This window comes from Centroberyx affinis, unplaced genomic scaffold (assembly GCF_046629955.1).
Source record: "Centroberyx affinis isolate AG114_WGS23_722 - 3 ecotype Tasmania unplaced genomic scaffold, CSIRO-AGI_Caff_v1 ptg004001l_1, whole genome shotgun sequence".
NCBI classification, from domain to species: Eukaryota; Metazoa; Chordata; class Actinopteri; order Beryciformes; family Berycidae; genus Centroberyx; species Centroberyx affinis.
Window position 1 is genome coordinate 1 of NW_027281814.1, and position 20881 is coordinate 20881.

General features: G+C 40.0%; 2 protein-coding genes across 2 annotated transcripts; both read left to right on the top strand.

The window, feature by feature from the left end:
- Window positions 1–121: 121 nt before the first annotated feature.
- LOC139663405 (thiosulfate sulfurtransferase/rhodanese-like domain-containing protein 2) lies at window positions 122–6004 on the top strand. The gene is made up of 7 exons (XM_071542060.1): window positions 122–357; window positions 527–649; window positions 1694–1799; window positions 2068–2183; window positions 3475–3633; window positions 4324–4462; window positions 5511–6004. Exons 2-7 carry the CDS (start codon window positions 602–604, stop codon window positions 5744–5746), a joined length of 804 nt encoding a protein of 267 aa, XP_071398161.1. The 5' UTR covers window positions 122–357; window positions 527–601; the 3' UTR covers window positions 5747–6004.
- Window positions 6005–11536: 5532 nt separating this feature from the next.
- LOC139663393 (dual specificity tyrosine-phosphorylation-regulated kinase 4-like) lies at window positions 11537–20881 on the top strand. The gene is made up of 15 exons (XM_071542042.1): window positions 11537–11635; window positions 12068–12157; window positions 12735–12893; window positions 12989–13106; window positions 14796–14959; window positions 15375–15511; window positions 15694–15834; window positions 16022–16160; window positions 16424–16505; window positions 16661–16833; window positions 16951–17011; window positions 17138–17255; window positions 19349–19458; window positions 20206–20355; window positions 20805–20881. Exons 1-14 carry the CDS (start codon window positions 11537–11539, stop codon window positions 20352–20354), a joined length of 1740 nt encoding a protein of 579 aa, XP_071398143.1. The 3' UTR covers window position 20355; window positions 20805–20881.

Genomic DNA, 20881 nt, shown 5'->3' on the forward strand with positions numbered 1-20881 from the left:
TGTGATAGGAATATTATTTGAAAATTTCACTTTTGTTTGCCATCACACCTAACATTACCATTCGGTTCAATGGGATGAACATTGACTTGATTATTTAACATGTGATTTTGCATATGTGAGTTACATCGCGATATATATCGATATCGAAAACAATCCTTACGATTATCATGATATTGAACTGTAATGCTATGTATGTTGATATACATGTGATGTGTCTCTGTGTAATTCCTTATCTTCCTGTCTATCAGGGGTCCAGGCCAGGTTCTTCTGTATTACCGCTACTGTCAGGTGGAAAAGCCACATGTCATCTGTGCCTGGCAGAAAGCTTTGTGTGAAAAGCTCCACTTGACTGGCAAGGTAAATAAAGTCTCTTATCCTCCAACATGGAGACTGCAGAGTGTTTACATTGGGAATAGACTGAGACTTTTAACTCATGTTTCTGTAATAGCAAAAATAAAAGCCATGTTTATTTAATCTGCTTTAAAGGTATTCCGAATGTACATCATGATTATGCATTCTTCTTCAGGTGAGGGTGGCGACAGAAGGAGTCAACGGGACGGTCGGCGGCACCAAAGTGGCGACTGACTTGTACATCAAGGCGATGCGCTCACATCCGCTCTTCAAGACCATGGAAGAAGACGATTTTAAGGTCAGAATAAGTTCAAAAGAAGCCGCAGTTGCTGCTGATGCATCTGTCTACATCCCTCCCACCTTAGTTGACTCACTGGGAGTCAGGGTGTTAGCAACCTGAGACTTTGTATAGTTGACTAGTTGGGTTTACAGGAAAAATCTGCCCTCAGATACATTTACATTGTTAGATAACATGAATTTGAGGAGTTATTTTGTGTTGTAATTTTTTCTTTCCCTCAACCTGCCTTGTCTACTTCTACTTTAGTTTTGCATTAATGTGGCCGCTGTGAAGCCCTTTTAGACTGTAACTGTGATTAAAGGCTATACAAATTTGCTTGACTTGACTACAAGATGCATATATATGTAGAAATATTTATAAAAAGACCAAACGGGCCATAACAAAATAAATAATTTAAATTAACATGTTTAATATTAAAAGATAGAAATGTTAAATATGCACATTATTTACATATAAAGGGATTTGAGGGACAAATTTAGTAGATAGTTACCTAGTTAACTGTAAGCCTAAATACAAAATAAATGTGCTGTTAAGTAAAATCCTGCTGTTCTGATGCGGCTGCAGCTCTGTCTCCCTCAGCTGCCCAGACTCCCTCTGGACAAGATGAAAAAGAAACACGGACACTTCCTATGTTTGTTTGTTTTTATCATAATTAAATACTTGGGCTGTTTCTGACTAAAGAAATTCTTACATAACTAATAATTGTACAAATTCAACAAATATGCAAATAGAATAATAAATAAATAATCAATTTAATTTGCAAAACTGTAAAATAGCTTTTTCCATACTAACTTATTTTGAATGAATGCATTTATGCAAAACGGTCTCTTAAAGTCTAGTTTCATCAGACTAATACCTACATAGACTGGTGAGTATTGCTGTGATGCTAGAAATAGGTTTAGACCAAGAAAAACTGAAAACAAATCACAGCCTTAAACAAAGTTATCCAAAACCATAACAAACTGTGTACTGTGTGTGAATTTATGATTCATATAAATGGAACTATTATTCCCACCGTGTGTGTGTGTGTGTGTGTGTGTTCAGACTAGTGATGGCAGTGCAGAGTGTTTTTCTGACCTGAAGGTGGGAGTCTATAAGGAGATCGTCCCCATGGGAGTGGATCCTGATGTCATCTCCTACCAACTGGCAGGTACTGTTTGAGTGTAAACAATAAAACTACACTAATAATACTAAAACAACTGCTACTACACCTAATAATAATATCAGTAATGGCTATAATTGTTTTGTACCTTCCTCAACAAAGTTACAATGGCTTGTAAAAGGAACAGAACAAAAACATATCAACAAACCAATCAGCTACAAATGAAAAAAGCCTGGACACTCATTCAATTTCCACAGCTGTATGTAATGTGTCCATCCTGATTGTGATTGTTATTCATGTCTGTTGTTCCTCTCAGGAATTCACTTGGACCCTGAAGAGTTTCACAGAGAAGTGGAGGCTCTCCTGTCTGAAGGGGATTCCTGCAGCGACACCGTCCTGCTGGACTGCCGCAACTTTTATGAAAGTAAAATTGTACGTAATGTGTCCTGTTCCTACTGATAATCTGCTGACTTTCAGTTAACTGGTTCTACAAGTTAAAGTAATAATCTGCCACATTTTCATGTAAATAAATATCTGTTTTGCTGCGCTCTATCGACGATTGATATCACACAATAGTGATTCAGCCTATACCCACTTTAGGGCTGAACGATTTTGAAAAAATATCTAATTGCGATTATTTTGAGTGATACTGCAATTGCGATATGATTTGCAATATTAGAGGGAATGATCATTTTTACATCATTATTCTCATTTTCATTGAAAAACGTATTTAAAATGATTATGGTGTGATTTTTGCGGGGATCTGTACCAAACAAAGATGTTTTCTTAAGTCTGTAGAATATGATGTGTAGGCCAGGACATCTCTGCAGCACCACAATATTTCATTTAAAATAGTATTTTGACACACATTTTGCCTTTAACAAAAATTGTGCCTCCTGCGATTTGAAAATTGCAGTAGGCCATATTGCGATTTCGATAAAATTTTGATTAATTGTTCAGTCCTAATCCACTTGATGAAAGCTTCTCCATCTGCTGTTCTAAACACCCGGTGTCTGGGAGCTTTCCTGGAAAAAATCCCGTGCAGCACAGAAAGTGATGCCTTTCAAGCTTCTGGCAGCAGCAACAGCGGCTTGTTTGGAATAAATAGAAGAAGAATTGGGTTGAGAAAGTTCTATGACCCTTGGGTTTATGAAACCTTTTCAAAACCCATTAGATAAACTGAAAAACCACAACCGCCAAACACACAGCGAGTGAGCGGGGTTTAGTTGTTCCAAAAAAGCTCCAAAAAGAGAGTTTCCCCACAGGGATCAATAAAGTATAATAGAGCTGCAACGATTAATCAATTAATCGATTAGTTGTCAACTATTAAATTAATCGCCAACTATTTTGATAATCGATTAATCGGTTTGAGTAATTTTTTAAGAAAAATAAGTCAAAATTCTCTGATTCCAGCTTCTTAAATGTGAATATTTTCTGGTTTCTTTCCTCCTCTATGACAGTAAACTGAATATCTTTGGGTTGTGGACAAAACAAGACATTTGAGGACGTCATCTTGGGCTTTGGGAAACACCGATCAACATTTTTCACCATTTTCTGACATTTTATAGACCAAACAACTAATCGATTAATCAAGAAAATAATCAACAATGAAAATAATCGTTAATTGCAGCCCTAAAGTATAATTTACTTTATCATGATTAAATAGGACAAATAGTAGGCCACTATATTGATAATGCATCTTGTGACTGTTCTTTCCCTGCAGGGGCAGTTTAGTCGCTGTCTGGCCCCTAACATCCGTAAGTTCAGCTACTTCCCGGACTACGTGGACCAGAACCTGGAGCTGTTCAGAGACAAGAAGGTGCTGATGTACTGCACAGGAGGGATCCGCTGTGAGCGCGCCTCCGCCTACCTCCGCTCCAAAGTGAGTTCATCAAACTACAGGATGTATTAGGCCAAGAATTGCTTCATGTTTGTTATGCTATTATCCCTACATGTTAAACATACTATATCTATCCAATCCAACTAGGGCTGGGCGATAATTCAATATCGTTTATCGTCTTTCAGTGGAATCATATCATGATGATATGAAGATATTTTAATATCATGACACACATTTCTGCTGTCTAAATTGATGATGACAAGCAAATCTTACTTAAAAACTCTGATAAAATGAGGTATGGTAGGAATATTATTTGAATATTTCAGTTTTGTTTGACATCACACCTAACATCACCATTTGGTTCAATGAGATGAACATTAATTTGACTATTTAACATGATTTTGCATACATGAACCATATCGTGATATATATTGATATCGAGAAAAATCCTTATGATTATCATGATATTGATTTCAACCATATCGCCCAGCCCTAAATCCAACCATAAACAAACAATGGCAGTGTGCCTCTCTTGCCTTATGCCCAGGAGAGTAAACTTACTATTTTGTTCACTTTCTGCTGTTTTCACTATTTTCCCTGCCAAAAGGATGGTAAGAACAACAGTGTTTTTTGCCTGCTAAAGTGTCTGGTTTAATAGTCAGACTTGCCAGACAAAGGCAAAATTACCCAGCATGCAGCATGGTGTTACTATCATCGTCTCTCCTGCTCCAGGATGTGTGTAAGGAGGTTTACCAGCTGAAAGGCGGCATTCACAAATACCTGGAGCGCTTCCCAGAGGGCTTCTATCGAGGGAAACTGTTTGTCTTCGATGAGCGCTACGCTATCTCCTCCAACAGTGACGTCATCTCAGGTTAGTGTGCGCCACCGGCTGCTGTGAAGCCCTCGTAGTGAGTGTTGAACAATGCATTTTAACATAACACACATGATTGATTGATTGATTGATTGATTAGTTTATTAAAGTGTCATACACACAAGGTGCCCAAAAAGATTCAGCAAACTCAGATATCAAACAAACAAAACATCCTGTCTTTTTTCCCCATGCTTTCCAAAAAAAAGCGAATGATATGCAAACTGCCCTTTCTAAAACATAGTTCAAGTTTTTCATAAGCATTTAGCCAAAAGAAATTCATAAAGACAGAAGTAATTTTGCTATACAACACATTTTAGATCAACATATGTCGGACAGTAGAAAATAAAATTTCATTCTTAATTTCTCCCAAATCACAAAGTAGACATGTTTTTTCATATTCAGGAGTTTTATTCACTGACTTCTAGGTAAGTTTAACATAACATAAGGTTCTGTAATATGAGGGGGGGGGTCAGTTTTCCTGATGTTGTTTATCATGTTATCCTGTATTGTTTATCAGGCTTGTGGAATATTGTGATGATATGGTGATTTTGGGATATCATGACACACAATTCTGCTGTCTACATTGAGGATAACAAGACAAATTTTATTTCAAAAATTTGGTTTGACATCACATCTAATGTAGCCATTTGTTTCAATGGCATGAACATTAATTTGATTATTTAACGTGATTTTGCAAACGTGATGTTGATCATGATATATATATATATATCGGTATCAAAGAAAATCTTATGATTATCATGGTATTGATTTCAACCATATTGCTCCGGCTCTACTCTCTGTGTAATTCCTTAATTCCTTCTTATCTGTTAGGGGTCCAGGCCTGGTTCTACTGTATTACTGCTAATGTCAGGAGGAAAACCCACATGATGTCATCTGTGCTTGGCAGAAAGTTTTTCCAAAACCGAGTAGGGATTGGAAAGCTCTTTAAGATGAAAATGTCCAGAGTTATGCTTCAGCATTGACCCTCTCTCTCTCCCTCCCTCCCTCTCTCCCTCTCTGCCCTCCCTCCCTCCCTCCCTCTGTTCAGACTGCAGGTACTGTGGCTCTCCGTGGGACCGGTACCAGCTCTGCTCCACCCAGTTCTGCTGCCAGCTGGTCCTCTCCTGTCCCGTCTGCAGGCGGGACGGACGCACCGCCTGCTGCCCCACCTGCCAGAGCAAAGGGGTCAGGGGTCAGAGCGAGGAGTCCGCCGCCGCTCCGCAGCAGAGGGAGGAGTGCGAGTGCACCGACGGACGTCCCAGAATCCCTCAGGATGTACTGTGATGGAGAGGTTAAAGTTGGACTCTGTTACTCGTTCTGGGACATCACACAGGACAGACAGGTGGAAGTTTGGTCTGTTGATAGAGAAATACAACCGGGAGTCCATTATATTTTAAAGTTATTCATTTTTTTGGTATGGCAGTTGGGAATTAAGTCGGATGTATATATTTTGAAGAGTTTCATTCCAAAGTGAGATATCCCCGACTGAGAAAAAAGACACTTACTCTTATAAAGTGAAAATTAAACACATTGCTGTTTACTGTTGAAGTTCTGAGTCGTTTTAAGACCCTTGCTTATAAAATACTTCTGTTTCTGAAGACAGAATCATCCGTGTTTATGAAATATTGACTGATGAATTTCAGAAATTCATCAGTTGTTTCCAAAATGGATAAAAGCAGATCTTTTTTAATGAAACCCCTGATTTATCTTTTACTGAAAAAAAGGTGATGATGTCTGCTGGATCCATTAATTTTGTGGCAGTTTATAAAATTGGAACACTGCATCAGCAAGAGACCTATTAAATTTTTGTTAGTTTTGTTTAGATTTTTAATTTATTTGCACAAATGATAAGAAAGATTGGAAAAGATACAGAGGAAAACAACATAAGAGACAGAAAAGTAAGAGGCTTGTAAAAACCACCCGTGAACTCATTCACATAAACATCCAGAAATCAGTGACATAAATTATATCAAAACTCCACAAGCAGGAGGATCAGAGGCGTTGTGCCCATTCAAGAAAATTGACTTTTTGGGATATAAAATGTAACTTTTCACTCTACTAATTTGCAAGATTTAGTTGTAATCATTTAAAATTGAATGAGACAAACTCATATTAGGACAGGAACTGTTCCTAGATCATACCTCTGTAAACCGCCCTCCCTGCTTTCACCATGTAGTTGGTTCCTTCCAAAATGAACGAGAGGAAACATGTGAGCTAGGCTTGGCAAGCCGACAAGTCAAGTAACCTGCTGAGATGCAGACAGATGTGGCTTTGTTGAACAGAAGAGGTTGGTGATGCCAAATGAGAGAAATTGAATTTTTGAAAATCAATATTTACTAAGCTGTTTGACAGTATTAAGATCACAATATTGCTTGCCACAAGCTTTTTAGTTGTAACTAAAAACGTTCTTGCTAATATTACCTAGCTGGTTGATGACTAACTTTACCACTTTTCTAAAAACAGCAGTGATGAACACTGAGCAGCCATTCATGTAAGTTCTTTCCCTTATTGCTCTCAGTGTTCAGCAGAGGTGTGACCAAGTCAGCTTTGTTCGAGTCCCAAGTCATTCTCAAGTCTTGAGGCACGAGTTTAAAGACAAGTCTCAAGTCAGAACAAATCAAGAGTCCACTATCAATTTAATATCTTAAAGAAAACTAAATATCTAGGACTTTTCAATGCAATATGGTTTTAATAGGATAAAAACTTGGTAAGAGCATCATGAGTTTACTTTCTATAATCAGTTTCAACTTCAATAAATTCAATCATTCCATACAAATTCAGAAAAGCTTTGTGTTCTAAGACAAGAGTTCAAGCCCCCATAACAATGAGCATCCACCCTGCTGAAGTGTCCTTGAGCAAGACACTAGCGGCGTTTCATTATATGTCATTTAACAGGCCCTCCTTCACTTCCCCTCGGTACCTGGTAATACATAGCACCATATGTAACACGAGTGGCCACTTGCAGAGCAGGGGGGCGGGGTCCGAGGGGGAGCAGAATATTTGAATTGGAATGCACTTGCCCTTAAGCTGGCCTACTAATTAATAAGAATAATTAATAACAATTACACAGAACGAGTAATAAAATATTGCAGATGAGTTCATTTCATAAATATGTGTAAATCCTCTAAATATTGTTTGTTTACTTACATTTATATATATTACCTGTTCATGCACCGGAATTGACGGACGATCACAATGCATCCTGGGAAAGATGCGCTTGTGAAGTCTACATCGTCGTCGACTCGCTCCCTTGGTCCTTGAAGGGTCGATCTCTGACCTCTGACCTCCCTGTGGAGGGGGGAAAGAGAAAAAGACAAAGTTCTCCTTGGGATCCATAGAGTATCACAAAAAAATAAAATGAGTCAATACCAAAATATGATATTACTTCTATATCTCTACAAGAGTTACTTCTTAATGTAATGTAGCTCATTAACATCAGTACAACACAGTAGCATCCAATCTCTTATAAAAAGGCTTTCCATCCTGGCATCAGCATTTCTTACAGCCAGTACACACAATGCCAAGTTGTCACATGGCAAAGCAAGTTACACTAGATCACCATCTACTAAGATGCACTGAAGTTACATTTGTTGAGAACCAAGGCAACCCTGGAGAGTTCAACATGATGTTCTCTCCACACCAGAGAACCAAAGGCACTATGTACAGGCTAAAGCAGAGTGTGTAAGTGTGTATCACTGGCTATTCCTGTTATCATGTGTACCAGATGGGAGACATGTATTCACGAAATGTGTCCAGACAGGCAAATATGCACTATAATATATTCATATTATCAGGTTTACAGATGGAGGTAACATGTGCATACTGTAAATCTGCGCAGAATGTGCAGTGTTATCAATCACCTTGTAAAATTTACAGATGGAGGTTCATAGGCTGTTCAGTTCAACCTTTAACTGTGGATTAAATGGAGGTTACTCATTCTCCTTTCCTCTCAGCCAAAGGTGTGACTGAGTCAGCTTTGCTCCAGTCCCAAGTCAGTCTCAAGTCCTGAGACACAGGTCTTAAGTCAAGTCCCAAGTCTAAATGTAGATTACCAAATCCACATCATTAATGTCAAGTCTCAGTGTAGAACAACAAGGCAAGTCAGAACAAGTCAAATATCTAGGACTTTTCAATGCAGCACATTTTGAAACATTCTGTGGTACTTTGGCATAAATCAAAAACCACAACTCAAAAATAAATCTGTTTTACATGTAAAGGTGCAGATGGAAGCAGGATAATTATTATTTTTTTCCTAATTTTTAATTTGTAATGGGCCATTTGCATTCATGAGGAGAAAAACAGACATCCAAAGTCAAATGCAGGTGGGATTCTCTGATGAACATGGGCTGCTTCCTCTTTCCAACCTGACAGAAAATCTCCTCATATTTATTGCAAAGTAAAGATATTTAGAATACATCTTTGCCTCAATCTCCACTGGCATTCAGTGATGTATAGAGTTCCCTTATGTGAGTGGTAGACTTGTGTCTTGTGTTTATCCACAAAGTGCTTCTCTGAGGAGAAGGGGAATGAAAAATGACTCATGACTGATTTGAGTGAATATCAGGCTGTAATCAGCTTGTATCAGGCTATGCTGCTTTTCAAGGCTTATTTTCTACCTCCAAAAAATTCTCTCCATTAAAATTCATCTACCAACTCTTACTTACTTAATACCAAACACAGATAATAAAATTCTCAGGTTTATAACAGTCATATAATAAGTATATAATAAGACATATAATAAGTTTGTTGAGAGGTTAAACCCCCTTGAGATGCATCATCTTGTTTTCATGTCATGAAACAGGAATAGCGACCCATAAACTGATTTACTTTGATGCTAGCAATCATTTTGAAAAAGTAGGTGTCAATTTGTTCAAGTTGTTTTATAATTATGAGTCTTCGTATCCTCCAGTTGGTATTTTGTAACAGCCTCAAGTCTCTGTTTTAATCATTTTTTCTTTAAATTTGATATTCTATTGGTCACTGTAAGTTTCGTAAACCTAAAATGAGTTAAGCTCATTCAAAATGTCTTTCCAACATGTCAAACTATGTGGTCAGACAGTTTGAACCCATTGATCCACAGTTCTTACACTCTACTGGTCATATCTTATCCAGAGATCACCAACATCTTACTTCTCTCTCATGTCAGCAGAGGGTCAAAGAGAAGTCAATCAGCTGCTCATATTCATATCTGTATTCTGAATTAAATCAAAATGTAGCCCTTTAATTATAGCGCCCTCCTCAGGTCAATAAGTGTATAAACCACTGATGTTCACAAGAATTTCTGTAGGCCCCCCACTCCTCTAACCATCACCCACATCACAAAATGGACTAAATGCAATTCAATGTTGTGAATAATGAGTACCTTTTTGACACTATTACACTTTTGTGAGAGTAAAAAATGTAAATAATATTAACATAAGCCCCTCATAGAAAGATCACACACTCTCATTGTGTGTGTTGAGAGAATCAATATTTTGATTCTCTCATCCCATTCTTTCATTTAGATCTTTTAATTCTGTACATACAATTGAATGTTTATATTTTTTTGTAATGGATTGTGTTTCGAGCCCTGTAACGATTTTTTTCTTGATTTTGTTGTTCATCCTTTGTCTCTTTTATGTTTTTATTTTATGTGTGTTTTTCATTACAAAGTTTTACAAAATATTTTTCAACGATAATACTTACTACCAACTGTAAACAAAAGCACTTCTCTCTGTGATTTCTCCTGTTTAAATAAAGATTATGATGAATGAATGCTTAACCAAATACACTGTGTCAGGGAGTGGTTGGTTTGATGCCCATAACTGGTAGCTGGAGCAGATAACAAAAATATTTCCGGGTTAAATGGGTGATGGGATACTTACAATGTGAAATCTTTCCACAGGAGTCTGAGAAAGAAAAGGCTGTCACCTGCTGTAGTTTGAACCAAGTTACTGGAAAATCACAGATATGAAACACTGAACAAATTTGCACTTCAAATCAAATTCACACATCAAGTTGTCAACACATCACATAAATCTAGCAAGGAAGGCCTCAGTAACACCCAGGGTGCAGCCATTGCCTCGTCTCAAGTGATTCCTTTAGATATGAAATGCAAATGCAAACTCACAAAATCTCTCGTTCTGATTTTTCAGAACTGATCCTAAACTTTCTCAGTGAACAGAAAGGTTTTTGTTGGGCCTTCAGTGCCACAGGGTCGTGTGGATGCTGAAGGCCTGTGTCACATGGCCAAAGAGCGTTTTTTCAGTCCAACATCAGTGTCTCGCTCTGCTGTGGCTGAGGGAGGAGCTGATGAAGTGTCTGCCTTCACATTTCAGTTATTCCATATTCAAATGCTTTGTTTCAACAATTTGACTTAAAAGCTGTGACATAATTTCCTAACTGTATTTTTAGTTTATCAAAATTAGGCATAATATTCCTAAAGGGACTGATATTGTGTCTGTGGCACTCAGTGGGTGACCTTATCCTGCTGAATGGTATTTTTCATCCTTTCATTTCTCATATTTTTCATATTCCTAGAATATTCTTGTAAGGACTTCTGTGTCTGTGGTATTCAGTATTGACTTTATATTGAAATCTTAAGTGGTCCACCGCACTCAAGCAGACGCCAGGCAAACCATAATGTATACCGTTACTTTATTGGACAGGTTAAGATCCTACCTGTAAGCCTACAGTGTTGTGCGCAGAGCATTTTGGATTGGAATTACTTTATATTGACTTTATAATATGTTATGGTATTTTATCTCCTATGTTATTACTGTAATACTCATATCAGGACTGTGTCTGTAGCACTCAATAGTGAGTTTATAATGACCATTATAAGCCACTTTATAGCATTGTTTATGTGCTTTGGTATCACTAAGACAGTACTATAATATGTGTATAGTATCCCTCTAGACTTTACCATTGGATTACTGTAGGGATTTTTGCTAGTGTTCTTTATTACGCGCAGCATTACGCCGTCACAAATGACCCAGTGTTAAGTTCGGTTCGCAGCGTTCAGTCAAGTGCATCGACGAGTGACCGTTTCCAATAAATGATTCCCGAAGTACATCGACAGACAAAAATATCATCATGGACTTTTCCGACCTGATTGAAACTTCCACGAAAGAGATTTCAAAGAAGCCAGAGAAGCTTCTCAAACGAAGGAACAACGCTCTACAACCCAACAAGGTTGGCTTAATTGATTTTTCACTTAAATCTCTAGCGTTTCACATCAAGGGATCTCAAACGTTTTGATATCAAGGATTGTGTAACTGTTGATTAGAAAATGATTAGAAAAGTCCCTCATACACTCTCTGTGATTATTTCTTATCAATTAAATTCTAGATAAAAATAAATGATTTCTCATTTTGGACCCCTGGAGGTCTCTAGACCCCACTTGAACCACTGCTGTTGGCTATGGATTGAAGCCAGCTTCACAATCTGCCAGTACTCCTTTTTACAGCCATAGATTTTGTGATGTTTTTGCTCCAAGCAGCATCCTTGAGCTAGTACAGTGAAGTCAGTGAAAAAACAAAAAAACAGAAGATTGAAGATGTACATTTGTGGATTAAGGTGTGCTCATTGTGTAATTCTCACTGCAATATCATCCCATCCCGTCAGCTACCTACAGGTAAACCTGAAGCCCAGCCACAGCGGTTCCACCTCCAGGCTGAAGGCATTCAGCAGGGTTTCAGCAGGGACAAGCAGCTGGTAAGGTTTTGGGTTTTTCCCCCATCTAGAGCCACTACAGGAGGGTTTCTCTCTCTGGTCCTCTGACAGCATTTGTCTGGAGGTGCAGAGGAACAATAAAAATATAGTTTATGTGAGTATTATGGGCTATATTGAGCTGTGTCTGAGAGATAACCCTGATAAAGGCTTTTTTTTAACGAACATTATATAACTAACTAACTAATAGTGCCTTGCCTTACATTTTTCAAGCATACCTGTGAAGGACCGCTTTGTCAGAGCGGCACTCCCCAGCCTGTAAAATAGCAAGATTATTATTCTATTTAACACATATCAATAAGTAGCATGCTTTGTTCACCACACATACACACACGTGAATATAACAGCAGGAGCATCCATCCCTCTTTTACTTTTACTCTTAATTACATACCGCTCAATATAGAACAGACATGATTGTATTAAATGTACAATTTCCTGTTCCTATTGCTATGTTCTTTATGGCTGTGTTTATCGAATCCTATGATTATTGCTACATAACATCCAGGTTGTTGTTTGTTAAAATGATCTGTTTTAAAGAACTATGAATTTCTGACATTCATAGACATTCAAAGTGAATACTGACACCAAGAAAGGCACCCTGCCCCCGCTGGAGCCAAAGTCAGTGGCTGTGAAGGCTCCCAAGCGCCCTCAGCAGCTGGACACTGTCCTGCCACAAATCTGCAAGAGCCAGCAGAAAACACCTCACCATGGCGGTCGTCTGGTCAGTCCTGTTTATTTACACCTTTGTTATTATTATCCTCATGAAACGTTTAGGCAAAATTTTCACTGCATGCATTTGATCCCTGTGACCAACAGCAGCAGGAGAGACCGCAGAGCGGCCGAGGCTTCGTGAAGGAAAGCTCAGACTCCAGGCAGAAGCAGACGGCAGACACAGAGACGCCCTCTGACGGACAACAGCCCATGTCCCCTGCATGTAAGTGGGCTGAGACCAGTAGAAGGACTCCTTGAATCGTTTAAAACAGCGATTCTCAACCTTTTTCATATCAAGGACCCCTAATTTAGTCCACATTAGAGCCACGGACCCCCATTTGATGAGATGTTGTCTCTCTGACCCAAATCTGACGATATATAATAATAATATCTAATAATATTAATAATATCTAATATCTTTTATTGTCAGATATGATTTTGTCCAGAATCCCATGACTATCTGTATTGTAGGTAGAGAGATAACAGTGAAACTATGATCAGAACAGTCGTTCTTCTACATTCTCTATATGTGTTAACTTCTTGTAAATGAAATAATGCTGAAGTTTAACAATTCATCAATTTGCTGGGGACCCCCTGGAACCCCCCTCAAGGACCCCTGGTGGTCCCCGGACCCCTCGTTGAGAACCACTGGTTTAAAAGGTCCCAAGTTTAGGATATGAGTTTTGAGGCCTTTTTTTTAGAATCCCGTATAAAAAAAAAAAAAACATGCAGAGCCGGGCGGCCCTATACGCTCACTACGCAAGTTGCGTATAGGGCCCCGCAAATTACGCAAGGGCTCCGCCTCCCCCTCGTGTCAAAGCGTGTGTCTGTTTACAACTTCGATGAGAGGATGAAGCGGAACTATCCTTCTGGTCACGAAAAGAGGAAAAAAAAAACACAATGAGAGTGAATTGCGGGAACAGCAACCAAGTAAACTTGTGTTCTCTCCTCTCCAAGTTTGATGTCGGCAAATAACAGTAACGTTAAGTTGATGTGCTGCTAGCTTTCAGTGCATCTCTCTCTAGTCTGTCTGTCTTGCTAACCTAGCTGGGCGGTGCATCTCTTGGTCTGTCTGTGTCTTGCTTGCCTTGCCAGCCACTTCCAGGGCTGCTGTGTTCTGTGACTTTGTGCCTGACAAAAGTGGGAGTGAAATACAACTATTTATTACGTTTGATAAACGCCAACGGGCAACGGTGTTTATAGACTGCAGCTCGGAAAAGATAACTGCGTCGCGCGTAAACATGCGTTCATATGCGCGTGCACAAAAAGAAAAACTCGCGCTTTCCAGCAGCAGCCTCTGTGGGGACCAGTCCAGTCCAGACAGTATAAGGGCGTGATGGCACTCCTCATAGGCGCACATAATTTTAAAACAAGACAATGATTATCTTAGTCTCACAGTCAAGGTTTAGTTACAACTCTGGACTAATGCAAGATGTAAAGCAATGGATTGACATTGACTATTGATTAAATATTGAATTTAAAATGTTGATTAGCTGGGCATACTGGGCAATATGGATGCACATTTCTCAGTAAATAATAACCATAAAGTATTCAGCCAAGCCATAGTATAAATAGTATTTTATATTTGAAAATGTATAAAAGGAAATCTGCGGGAGCCAGTTTGAATGGGCCTGATGCAGCTGATCAAATTAATAATAGTATTGTTATCTATAATTTACAGGTGCTATGCTTACTTGTTGGATTGTAGTGGGAGCACTGGGGTGTCAGGTGTGACTGTGTGGCAATGGCAAATGGGTTACATGGCTCACAGGTCAGGTAGGAAGGCCCCTTAGCAGAATTTTGCTTAGGGCCCCAGGGAGGTCAGGACCGGCTCTGAAATCATGAGAGGGGGACATGGAGAGAGAGGAGGTGAGAAAGATGCCTGACAAACCATTTCTTTCCCTCCATACAGATGTCTTGAAGACCTGCAGAAAACATCTGACAGAGTTTGAGCGGAAGGAAATCAGGGACTACACACAGGTGTGGTACCTGGGCATGAATGCCAAGAAGATCCATGGATCGAAGTCCTTCCCCCGCAACTCTGGATATGATACGGAGAAAGGATACTACAGGATGGTAACTATTGAACTATTCGCTGTAGGGATGGACAACAATTAACCAGTGTTTGAAGCAGTTGAATTTGAATTTTACCTTTAATTTTGTCAGTGCTCTGTTACTTAAAGTAGTTTATTCATTTTTGCGTAATTTTTACCTTCAGTTAATCTCTTTCCTGTTCCTTCCAACTTGCTCCAATTTGCTACAATGTTAAGTGATTTCTCCCTACTAAAAAAAAACACATTCTTTGTGAAGAATGGCTGACACTTCATTCATGTTTGTCACCACGTAAACACTGTGCCATTGCATTGGGATGACTGGCAGTTACATGTGGATATTTGGAGGCTTTGCACTGTGGGATGGCTAACTAATGTGGATGTATTTGTCCTATGGTGCATTTTATCAGTTGATCAAGGGCTAAACCTTTTATCCACAGATCGTGAAAGACCACATCGCTTATCGTTTCGAGGTGCTGGAGAAGATCGGCGAAGGCACCTTTGGCCAGGTCCTCAAGTGCCGGGACCACAAAACGATGGAGCTTGTGGCCCTCAAAGTCATTCGAAACCAATACAGGTGAAAGATTTTCTAAAGCCTAAGTACAGCAGACAGTCACATATAAAAGGGAGAAAGCTGAGCATCTTATCAGACGATTGTTACATTAATGAGACAATAATTCATACTTTATGATTCAGTTTAGGCAGCAGTCACTCATTATCACTGAGCTTATATTGTTCTCTGTGGTCCTTGGTATTCAGTTTCCACCGCGGGGCGATGGCTGAGGTGAAGATGTTAGATGCGCTGCGGAAGAAGGACACCGACAACACGGCCAACATCCTCCATATGAAGGAGCACTTCCACTTCCGCAACCATCTCTGCATCTCCTTTGAACTCTTGGGGTGCGTTCAGAAAATACTTTTTTGTTCACTTGCTTTATTATGACCAAGCAGCTGGACTCATGCAAGCAAACAGATGAGGACAAATTTGTACCAGAACTATGGAGGGAGTGTGTTTTTTCTTTGGGGTTGGGGTCAAAAAGGTAAAGATCAAAAGGTAAAGGATGTGTATCGCTCTCATTGTCTCCAGAAAAGACCTACATGAGAAGATGAGGGAGAACAATTTCCAGGGTTTCAGCATGTCTCAGGTGAGACGGTACGCTGTAGACCTGCTGAACTGCCTTCAGATGCTCAAGAAGGAGAGGGTCATCCACTGTGACCTAAAACCGGTAGGAACCAGAGTTATCCATCTTCACTGAGAAACCGCCTGTTGTTTCAACTCAAAATCAAAAACAATACATCAGTGTTGGGCATTCAAATCAAATTTTCACTGATTTTTGATTCCTTGCACTGAAATACTGCAAGTTGTTTTAATTATTTGTTACAGTGCACCAAGTTGTTAGACAGAAATGAATATGTTTTAATAAGAGTAGTCTTACTATGTACATATTATAGGTAAATTACTGGCCACACCTACATGTTGATTTTTCAGGAGAACATCCTTCTGTCCAATGAGGACCATGAGCAGGTCAAGGTGATTGACTTCGGGGCGAGCTGCTTTGAGCATAGCAAAGGTGAGTGTGTGGGTTTCTTATTTTGTTTCATCATTATATAGTAAGCCATGTTTCTTTAAAGATATTGTAGAGTTGTTCATTGTTTGCCATTTGATATATTAAATAAATGAAATACCACAGACTTTGTACACTGTCTTTCCCTCTCCCTCCTCCAGCCTATCCCTGCGTCCAGACTTTGCTCTTCATGTCTCCAGAGGTGCTTCTGGGAAAAGACTACAGCTCAGCCATCGACATGTGGAGCCTGGGCTGCATCTTGGCTGAGCTGTACACGGGCAAACCTCTCTTTCCAGGCACCGACATGGAGAGCCAGCTGTACTGCATAATGGAGGTAATACTTACAGATGTGAACACTAATATTAGGCCATTTGCTATTTCATTTACTGTAGCAAATATTTATTAGTCAAGATGTAATGTTTACAAGTGGTTTGAATGTGTATTATTTAAGGTGCTGGGTATCCCTCCACAAAAGGTCCGGCAAACCGCACCCAAAACGAACCAGTTCTTTGGTGAGCAAAACCATTTAAGCCTTTTGACTGTTTCTTGGCTGCTCATCTTTATGATAGGGTCAATGATATTGTCATCCTCCACAAGATATCTTGTAATTGAGTTGTCAATATGTTATGGTTGTGCAGATTCTAAGGGCATCCCAAAGAACTTTGGCAACAAGGACCGACGCAACACTTTCAGTCTGGCCAAGCTCCTGAATACCAAGGATGCTAATTTCCTGGACTTCATTCAGCGCTGCCTCGAGTAAGTGCACTCCCTCAGATACACTCCATAGGGATTACACTTTTCCATATGTGTTATACTTTGTGTTGTCCCAATTCATTTGCTCTTTTGTTTATGTTAACCAAACTTTCTATCAAAGTATGTTTTAGAGAGAGAGAGAGAGAGTGTGTGTGTGTGTGTGTATGTTGCTCATCGGGGGAGGTAATTAGTCTGAAGAGCTTTAATGATACTACCCTAATAGCTACAAGAGCACGCTGAGAGGTGGCTCTCTATGTGTGTGTGTGTGGGTGGGGTGTGTGCAGTGTGAATAAAGGTGTATGTGTGTGTGATGTGGTGTGAGGTATGTGTCTTTGAGCGAGAGAGAGTGATTGAATAAGTGAAAATCATATTTTATGAATGTGTGCCCATGTGTTTGTGCATCCACCTAAGCATATGTGTTTATGAGAGTGTGTGCCAGTGTGTGGATAATGATAGTATGGACACACACACACACACACACACACACACATAAACTCTCTCACACACACACCTAAATTGAGAGGGATGTTCCATCGCACCAGATAAGCCCTACTAACTCGCCTAAGGTAAGCTACTCACTGATAGAAGTGGACTCATATATCACCTCACACCTGGAAACTCCCTGCCTTCAGTAAAATGTCATTCAGAGAATATTGAAAAAGCTACAGACATTGTTACTTTTCTGAGAGTTAAAGATATTTGTCTCTGTAAGGCAGTGGTGGTACAGTTGGTTCGTTTTGCATTTTGTTGATCCTTTTGTAGCAGAGTACTCCTGCTTGATGCCTATGGTAAACATAAATAATATACCGGTATATTCCTTAGCAAGATGCACTTCTCCTGCATGGGAGACCCTGTTTGCATATATAATTAAGAAAAAAAACAACTCTTAAATATACAGGATCCGGTCTGCATCCAAGTACTGGAAAAACAAGGAGTTAGCTGGTCTTTAATAAAAAGTATTAGGTAGACAAACGATAGACAAACATACTGAAAAGGACGGTGTGGATTTAGCTGCCTCTTGCTTGTCAAAAGCACCTGCTACAATGCTACCATGTATCTTTGTGAGAATGAGGAGTAAAGAAAGCATATCAGGTAGGTGAGAGAGAAGTAGTAGTAGATTTTAGTAGTTGATTGACACTAAACTTGATTTTTCCACCATGTTGAGAAGGTTAAAGGTCATCATTGTGTTATAACTTAGAAACTTGTGTAGCAAAATTTCATCATCTGACTTTGAATGGGATTCCTGTGAAATGTTCAAGTATAGGAATTTTGTTTTTCCGATATATCCGTAAGCACGTGGATGCAGGGTGAGACATCTTTTTCCCTGGACTTTCTGTTGGTGAAGTTTGAATTTCTGAAGGTACTGGTATCTTTCTTTGTCTGTTCAGCCATGGTGGCTATCAACTATCCAGTTCTTCTTCTATTTATTCCAAACAAACTGAAACGCAAAACGCATCATCACTCCCTGTGCACCAGAGGATTTCTTTTTTTGTTTCAAGCCATAGAAAGCACCTTGAACTAGAATGACAGTGGAACCAAAGCCACCTCATATGACCCTTTTCTGTTTCTTACTGTAGCACATCAGCCAACCAACCAACTGCTCTTTGAAACACAAAACCGAACCCTGACTCTGACCCTGTATAGTAAAGGTCGATTTCACAAACGCATGGCTTGGCGGTAATTTTTCCAGACCATTCTGCGCCATGAAGTGCACGCATGTGCATATACACATACACACACACACACACACACACACACAGGGAGAGGAGGGGGGGAGAAACACATACAATTACTAAGGAATATTAGCCCCTCTTACCCCACCCCTGCCACCCAGCACCCTGCTGTATGCGGCTCAGAAATGAAACTCGCCTTCAAACTGTATGAAGCTCATACAGTCGAGGTCATGGAGCAGAGGACAGCACCCTGCGTGGTAGCTTGCCGCCATCGGTGTATGAATGTGTGTGTAAATGGGTGAATGTAGGCATGTTGTAAACTGCTTTGGATAAAAGTGCTATATAAATGCAGTCCAGTTAGAGAATCTATAGTTTCTCTCTGAATGTGTGGACTACAGTAACTGCATGTATCTCGTTATTTAGATATGACCCAGAGAAGCGCATGACACCAGAGGAGGCTATGCAGCATGCATGGATTCAGCACCACCAGAAGGCCAGACCGAAGACATGTGTTGCACACAACACTAGATCAGGTAAGAGAACTCCCTATGAAAACTCTTGTGTTCTCTCTCTTGCAACACATTACCCAACAGTATGACAGGCAGGCAAACGTATACCCAGATGCAGACACACACAGGCAGATAAACGGTGAAAAATGCTTTACTGTGAGTAAAGCAAGATACACAACAAACCAGGAAGGGATCAGGCAAGACAGAGTCAGACAAGGCAGAGTTCAGATAACAGACTGATACAAACTGGAACATGAAGAAACGCAGGAAAGCGAGGTCAAAACACACTAGACAATCTGGCAGAGACTGAGGGGAAAGTGACTGGTATATGTTACTAGACTAATGGTGAATTAAGGACAGCTGGTGCAGGGAGGAGTTGGGCTGGATTGATTGATGCTCTGATGTAGTGTGCAACAAGACCTAGAAACACAAGACACAGACAAAGAGATCAGAGATGCTAGGAGAGAGGAGTAGGGGATGAGGATGGAGAGGAAGTAGAAGAGGCAGGCAGGCAATCAGCCGGTCCTGTGACAAACAGCAAAATATTACAAAAGTCAGCGGTAACCCAATGTGTTATTGTTCATTTGTAGTCCATAATGTTACTGTGTATACTTTATCTATCTATTGCAACAGAACTTTAGAAGATCATCATCACCTCTAAACGACTCAACCACATTAAGTCTCTGAGCAGGATTACCTCTTTTGTTCATCCAATCTTTCTCAAGAGGAAATAACATGTTTCTGGGCCTTTTCCCATCCATTCTCGTACAGTTGCCACAGCACTCTTCAGCAGCAAGGAGGGTAGCCTGCTGAGGAGAGAGAAAATGCCAGCTGTGCGGCTGCAGCCAATCGGGGAGAGGGTACCGGAGCCAAGGACGGAAACTACCTTCAGGTCAAGAAATGGAAGAGTCTTGACCTAAGGTAATTACCTCCAAAGCAGGGAATAGAAGAGATTGAACGCAAAATGCAAGTACCATGTAAACACATCAAGGTACCATGCGACACCACCATGCGTTTCCTACGGAGCCCCGGAGTTGAAATTGTGCTTTTTAATTTTTTTCATCTTGTGGGAACGTGATGAATATCTTGGCCACGACTTACTAACACATGGGAATGAGATACTTATGTTGTGGGAACGACTTAGTAAGGCATGGGAACGAGATTGTTATGTCGATCCACAACATGGAGAACCCATTATGAAAAACACCATTTTACCTCTGGGGCTCCGTAGTTTCCCCTGGTCTCTACTTGTAGAATAATTCTGCTTTTAGCTGGTGGCATCATTGCTGTTTCATCGTTGCATGCTGATGGTCTGGTGAACAGGGCCTGGACAGGATGAACCTTAACCCTGGTCTTCCTCATTCTCCTAGGTGTCACGGCCTCCATGGTTTCTGGCAGCTGCTTCCCACCACTTGTTCCGGCCTCCCGTCCAGCCAACCGCTAACTA